This window comes from Seriola lalandi, unplaced genomic scaffold, assembly GCF_002814215.2.
Source record: "Seriola lalandi dorsalis isolate HSWRI2012SDOR001 ecotype SW California unplaced genomic scaffold, Sedor1 jcf7180002054585, whole genome shotgun sequence".
Classification (NCBI taxonomy): Eukaryota; Metazoa; Chordata; class Actinopteri; order Carangiformes; family Carangidae; genus Seriola; species Seriola lalandi.
This window is the reverse complement of record NW_019525138.1, coordinates 548,920-556,945: the sequence shown is the minus strand read 5'-3', so window position 1 is coordinate 556,945 and position 8,026 is coordinate 548,920. Positions and strand designations below refer to the sequence as shown.

At 39.6% G+C, this 8,026-nt stretch overlaps 1 protein-coding gene across 1 annotated transcript in view; it reads left to right on the top strand.

The window, feature by feature from the left end:
* The first annotated feature begins 1,452 nt into the window (after positions 1-1,452).
* Positions 1,453-8,026, top strand: part of ryr2a (ryanodine receptor 2a (cardiac)) — a 162,387-nt gene continuing 155,813 nt past the window's right edge. The window contains 3 exon segments of the mRNA XM_087177253.1: positions 1,453-1,467; positions 4,093-4,212; positions 4,722-4,826. Of these exon segments, the coding sequence (XP_087033379.1) occupies positions 1,453-1,467; positions 4,093-4,212; positions 4,722-4,826 (240 nt within the window).

Here is an 8,026-nt window from a genome sequence, read left to right as displayed (position 1 = left end):
GGCTGGAGATGTCGTAGTAGCTATGCAGATATAACAAATCGGTGGGTACGTTGCATAGGTTTATGACACACACACACCTTAGCAGACCCTCACGTATTCATGGACAACTTGGATGTAAACATGGTCCAGTGTATTTTCTCCTCTTGTCGCAACACAGTGGAATTTCAAATTTCAAATTAGCATGAGTGAAGTCGCCAGCATTGATGAAAAATCCGTCAGAGTGTGCTATTGATCGCTGATGCTCCCGTACAGCGGTAAACTCACTCTACAGTCTTTGGACTAAACACACAGTCCACCACAACAAGTCCCACCAGACAGAAATAATTCCCTGCCATTTCAGTAATGAGTCTTGAATGTTGCTTTGTAGCCATGTTTCAATGAAAACAAAAGATGCAGCAGTTGTTCATCATACTCAGTCTGCCTACCCAGAAGATCCTGATGGCAGTAGCAGAGTTTCACCACATGAAAAAGCAGAAAAAACTAAAAACGACAACATCATCTTACTATATAGCTGGCTATCTGTGGTTATCACTGCTGAATCACTGCACAACACTGACCACGTCCAATCCCACTGATCCGAGACGGCTGTGGTCAGAGGTGAAACAGAGTTTAAGCTTTCAACTGGTTTGGATAAAAACAGATAATCCAAATTGAATGAATGACATGAAAAAAAAGTGATTATTTGACAGCTTCTGCGGAATTTCCTTTTTTATGACTATATACTGTAAGGTATTATTATGTGGCTGATCCTACAGGCTCCACCTACTTTACAACTATATAAGGTGAAATAAGATACTGTTTTTAAAGGCTCCAACTACACTATAGCTGTGACATGTCACTTTTATTCACTCACTACACAATACATACTCAGTAGATGACTCTAAAGTGAGCAGTAAACTGAGACACTTCAGTCATTTCAACTATATCAGAAATCAGTCCCTAGTTACAGTGCAGGACATGTACTTATTTTATTTGAGTGTCTTAATTCTGACAGTGTAAATGTATCCACAATATAGTGCACTCAAAATTTCAACAATGGAATGAAATAAAATGATTAATAAAGTAATGAAAAAATACTTTCTGCCAACATTCTCACAATGCAATGTTTTGTGTTTTATATATATATATGAGAACATTACAGTTGCATGACTCTAAAGCTGATTTACAGTAATGAGGCTAAAAGAAATACATACACAGGTCACATAAGCATAATGAATGTGCTTTTGGATATGATGACATCCAGAAGACACCTGTATGCCACTATAGAAACTTGATTTATAGAAAATGATTAAAAGAAAGCATGTTTGAGATAGGTCTTTTTGAATAATAGCCATAATCCACAAAAATAATATTCTTGCTTTTTTTTCTCAAACACACTGCTCATCTTTGCATGGCATGGGAGCACAACAGTGAGTGGGTGAGAGGCACTGTCCTTTGGTGAGAGAGTTAGAGATGAGGGAGCGGGAGGTAGAGAGACAGAGATGGAGAGAGAGGAGTGACTGAAATCTAAAGATTTTTGATGTAAAAAGAGATTTGTCTGAGTCTGTGTCTTTCGGCAGATGCACACGTGTGAGTGTATGTCTGTTCTCTGCTGCCTGACTGTGACCGTGCTCTGATAGCTGCACATCTCAATGCTGTACACTTCAATAATCAATTATCAATCAAATCTGGCCCCTGGTGTCAGATGTGATTGTTCTCTGACTCCTGCTCAACGACCTCCACTCAGCCTATGTTGTGAGTGGCTGTGGTTTGGTATTCACAGACAGCTGATAAGTATTTTTTCCCATGTCCAGGGTCCTCATTGATTCACTGAGGTAGTGGTCCCCACAGATTTCACAGGGGATGTCTCAAGCTGCAGCAATCGGTCAATGAATGAATGACACCAGATAATCAATCAACAAAAATGTCAAAATCCTAATTCAAATTTCAAGACATTTGCCGGTTTTATTTATTTATATATTTTTGTATTGTGGACTGTTTGGTGACTAAAACAAACAATTTGAAGACATCATCTTAGAGCGGACCTCTTACACTATTTTCTTACCTATTATAAACAAAACAATTAATTAATCAGGAAAAAATTGGCCTATTAATCAAGACTAGAAAAAGTTGTTAGTTACAGCCCTTGTGATGTCATAATGATGTCATGCAACCCTCCGGTCTTCCTCTCAAGCAGTGTTAGGAGGGACATACCAGCAGAAATCTTGACGTGTTGAATGGTTTGTGTTAAGTGTTGACTCCTTGTTCTGGCGGCCCAGTCACATAAGAGAGTCCTACTGGGATGTTTCTGGTGTGTCCATCCTGGTCTTTGTCTGGGAGTCTCCTCACCTCTTATTGTGGTGAGAATAAAAAGTGAATACCTCTACATTCTGCTCGCAAACATCAGCATTCACAACTGTTTACTTACCAGTCTAGATGAAACATTGTGAGTTCAGCATCAAACTTCGGTCTCACTAAGATCTGTCTCCAGAGGTGGAAAGCAAAGCCAATGTTAACTCTTGTTTTGCCTGTATTATATATCATTTCAATTATATATATATATATATATATATACCAGCTAGCAGCTGGCTCACTTTCTGATACTAAGTGTGGTGTCCAGTCTCCCCCGAAGAAGTAGCTGCTCAGGTGTATTATAGCCTCTTGTATTGTAAACACAACGATGGATGAAGCTCTTGGCAATTGACCAACACGACAACCACTCTTGGCAAGAAAAAGCGGCAGAGAAAACTCACATTTAATGCTTTCATTATCATTAAGATTAAGGCAGCTTATATGAACCATTCAGACATGTATAGGACCATCCTATCTAGAGCAGACAAATGGCTGCGAATGAGGATAGAGACAGGACTGTACAGCAGATCTGGTGGTGGTGCATGGGGGTAAATACAAACTGTATGACTTCCAACCATTTTTGTCTACAGTTACTTCAAACTGTGTCCTTTATTCAGTCTTCCTTCCAACGCTGCTGTGGTGTGACCTGTGTGTAGTTGAGACTGTGACACACATACAGGATATATGGGTAGACAGACATTAGGCAGACAAACAGATGTATGTTGATTAGATCTCAGTTACAGCAGGATTAGCTGCTGCGATATGTGAGCAGACAGGTTTTTAATTGATTGTAACACTCTGGTGTAGGACATGTAGTGCTGTTACTGTCTGACTGAGACACTAGTGGCTTAATGACATAACCCTTTTTTTTTTTTTTTTTAACCAAAATTGTCATTGTTGTTGCTTCACATTCTTCTGCTCAGTACAATTCTGTTCATATTGGATGATTTTGCTCCTTGGTTTTTGCACATCACCAACAATCAGTGCCAGTGCAGAAATAGTACGCCCTTTATGTAACATGGAGTGTGGAGGTTCAGGGTGGTGGATGACTGTGAAGCACTTCTCACATCTGATCAGAGCTCACATCCTGTAACTACACTGCAGTTTCCATGTACAGATACTGTAGAAAAAGACAGGATTTTTAAAAATGATGGAACTGAATGTTAAAAAAAAAAAAAGGCCACTGATCATAGTCCAGTTTGAAAAAATCATTCAATATCTACATTTTTTTTCTGTTCTGGTAACTGGACTGTTGGTGCATGTTGGTGCATGTTGGTGTCTACCACAACAGTGCTGAGGCTCAGTGATTAGCCCAGAGTGTTTTTAGTTACAGGAGCTCAGACATTCAGCTTTTCCTCACACAGCACAGAATGTTATAACATAGCACTGATACCATGTTATAAATAGATGGCATTTAGCAGAGCATGCATTGACAATATCACTGCAACATTACACTGTGGCTTCAGCCTTCAGCTTTCTGTTCATCACTCTAATATCTGATTCATTCTGTTTTCAGTTCGTATTGTTAATTTAATTTATATTACAGTGTGAAAACTACACTGAGAGAAATCCACAGCACTGCCAACTGGAGGGAATTCCCTCCTATGGTTTTAGCTAATAGGTTTACTGGGTCAAAACATTTTGATGAGGATGATAAGAATGCTTTGTAACATGTAAAATGCCACCTAAAATGAGGATTAACAAATATGTATTTTGTGTGTGTGTGTGTGTGTGTGTGTGTGTGTGTGTGTGTGTGTTTAGGACGATGAGGTGGTCCTGCAGTGCTCAGCTACGATCCATAAGGAGCAACAGAAACTCTGTCTGGCTGCTGAAGGCTTCGGAAACAGACTCTGCTTCCTTGAATCCATCTCCAACTCTAAGGTACTGACATTCTTTTACTCTGTTACATGACATGAATAACAGAACACCAAATACGTAATAAATTGGAAGAAAAAAACCCAAATCAAATGAGTGGAGAAACAAAAACAATGCAAATGGTTCCATAGAAGGCAGAATGTGAAGGTCGTAGTTCATGATTCATTGTCATACTCATCAAAAAGTCACCAGATCTCAACCAAACTGATCTCCTACAGAAGACAGCTGGAGGCAGGTTGGGGGAGGCAACAGAAAGAGCCTCTGGTTGGATCTAGAACAAGTGGGAGGAGTTGAGCTGGAAGCCAGGAGGAGATGGGCAGTGACTGGCCACTATGGAAGGACGTTGTGGTTCAGGGTCGAAAGCTTCAGTCATAAGAAAGAGACTGACGGTGTTAGTACTGATCTTACACCACTGCTGCAAAGCTCTCAGTGGTCAAACTGTGACTGTCCTGTGTAAAAAGTATGAAAAACGTAGTGTGTGAAGTCACCGATAAATCATGTGTTTGTTCTTTCAGAATGTGCCTCCAGATCTGTCCATCTGCACCTTTGTCTTGGAGCAGTCACTATCAGTACGAGCCCTTCAGGAAATGCTGGCCAACACAGAGGAGAAAGCTGAGGGGGTGAGTGTGAGCACACACACACACACACAAACACACACACACACACACACACACACACACGTGGGTTGTACAGTGGGTTGTTGTCAGATAAGGGCAGAGACAGCAGCCTGATGAGACACACACAGGAAAAGGTGGTTGACACATGAAGGAGGCTGCTGAGGAGTTAATTACAAACACTGTGTTTCCAACAGTTCCTCAACAGTTATACAAGCTACTCTGATCCCTTTTGTGCAGCTGCTGTTTGACTGTAGTCAGTCATTACTCCAAGCAGGAAGGCATCATACTCTTTTTATACATTTGATAGAAGTGATTATATTTAAGCATTATATTTACATTAAAGATAAATCTGAATTGAACTTTGGAGCAGCCATTGTATTAGTTTTGTGTAACTACAGATCAACTACTATGCCTTGTTTTAATTTGTTGATTCTGTTCACTGATTTTGTTTTATTTTCTGATATAACTGTATTTTATTTGTATTTGTTTTATGTGTAATATGAGTCGAATATGAATGGTAAACTGATTTTAGAAAAAGTGCTATTCAAATATGTTCTTCTCCACAAACTGCCACACTGATCAAACATATCTGGCATCTGAGAGTAACTAGAATCCGAACCACCAACAAAACTGTGCTGTATTTTCTAAATGATGAAGCAACAGACATGGAGAGGACACAGAAATACAGCCTTTTCTTTTGTATTCAAATGTGTTTATATGAAGACATGAAGAATTAACCAAAACCTTAAAACAACACATTCAAACAACAACAAAAAGATCAAATTATCATTGACAATAAACCGACCCCGCAGGCTTCTGATTTACATCAAGATAAAACACTTTACACCACCGGTTTTCTCTTGCACTGACTGGAATGCTGACCATTATCATTTTGGAGGCATTAAAAAACAACTTCCCTCTTGATTTGTTAACTGCGGTTAAAAGTAGTATTCCCTCTTTTTCTAACCATCATTGTCCACACCGCACTGACTCTCTATAACTCCTTTGCTTTTCCTGTAAGAGCCACAGAATGTAATTTTTCTATTAAGCTTTCAGATCTTTGCAGACATACCATATTTCATAAAAAAATAATTTAAACATTTAGTAGTATCAATGATTCCATTTGTCTTCAGATGTTATTGTAACAGGATCCTCTGTCAAACACATAGCACTTGCAGAATGAGAGAATATGAGGCAGAAAGTGAGCAATGTTGAAACCTTGACCTCAAACATTCATCAAAATATTTGGATTGCTCTAGTGAGCAGCTTAAGAAAAGCAACACAGAGCTGCAGTGCAGATGTGAGGGAGGAGGATGTAATGATGAGATGGGAGTCCTGTCAAGTTCATCAGGACCCACGCTATTTTAATGAAGTGAGGTCAGAGTTATTCATTTCTCCTTTCTCACTTTTCGGCAGCAGCACAAATATCCGCACAGTATAAGCATGCACTTGCACACAAAAGTATAGCTACGCAATAAAACATAAAGTATGCGCGCGTACAAAAGAGCCAGTTGTCATGATCTGCAGCCTCGTCTCCAGAACCTCATCACGTCTCTCAGGCCCCAGACCTGCAATTGTAATTCATCCGACCAGATGTCTTCAGACTTTCTGTCCCCTCTTCCACCTGCTCACCTGTTTTCCATCCCCAATTACCTGAGTTTCCGTCCCCCACTCACACATGAAGCCAGTTCCTTCAGTTCCCATTTTGCATATACCCATTTTCACCAATTCTTCGTTGGATCATCTGCTCATGTTTCTGCTCATGAGCCTTCTGTTTTCCCTGTGTTCCTGCTTATCATCTTGTCTGCATGTAATCATCAAGTTTATGATTCTGTGTTTGGGTTCCCCCTGCCTGTGCTGTGATGTCATCAGCAACACACCAATCTTTGTAGTCTTGCTGCATGATGGGCTGACGGTGAATCCTGCTTAAAGATACAGTGGCTTCATGCGCTGTAAAGTAGCCATAGGTGAAGTTTTAGGAAGGGAGTGACTAAAGTGTTAACTTGATTCAGGTAAGTTTGTCAACACATTTAACTTCAAGTGTCAGATGAGATTTAATACACTGTTTTGTATACTATACATGTGTCTCTATGGGCTACATTACAAATCATTCTTGGTTTTCCTGGGCTACATGCAAAACTAGGTCACCCATACTCCAGTCCAGACGGTGGTGGCGATTGTTGGTTACAAAAAAAAAAAAAAAGCACGAAAGAAGAGTTTTGCACACTTCAACAGTTTAGATAACTGTTTAATAACTACCAACAATCCAGCACAAACACATGGAAGACTCATAAATGGATTATGAGCAAAAGATATGCTTTTGTTGTCTTTGGAGGTTTTCCTGCTGCTCCCTCACCCATATACATCAGTGCTCTCTTACCCACACTGATCATTCAGTGAATGCATTGATCAGGGACCAGATAAACACTACAAAGGTGAACTGTATTACACCTTCTAATTTTAGTGTAATTTCACTGTCAGTTACACGAGAGGGGTGAAGATTAGGTACATGTCTCTGCCAAACTGGTCTAGTTATACCTTGTCAAACTCTTCCCAAGGGAGTTTGAGCAATCACATCTAAACTCATCCTCCTGGATCTATTTCTAAATGTAAATAGATCCTCTTTTATATATAAGAAAACCAGACAGTTCTACAGGGTGTTGTATGTTAACAGATGGCGCTGAAGTGTGGTGCCTGATCATTTCCTGCATCATACTGGTTCCTTTTTAAATTAAAAGAATTGATGAATTAACCTGCGAATTATCAGAAAAATATCAGCTTACTTCACTTACAAAAATGATATTACTGGGTTTAACTTTTTCTTATCTCACTGTGAAGTAAGTGATACCTGTTAAACCAAACTTTTACATTCACCTTAACAATTGTTTTGTCAGAAATGTGTAAATAAATGTTAATATTAGGAGGATGTGGGAAGATGTAGCATAATTCTACTGCCAGTGTGAAACTGTGTTCAGCTGAATAAACTGTCTCACCTGCCTGTTACAAAAACATAGTTCGTGTTATCTGACGTGGTACTCATGAATAGTCGTTACATTACTCACAGTGCGCTCCCAGTTAGGAAAGTCGGCCACTCACCTGGCAGAGATGTGCTGCTGTGGGCGGGGCCACCAGGAAAAAGGTGTTTTAGACACTTTTAAAATCCGATATCCGTCTAAATCTACGCTTCATGTAGAATCTTTTCA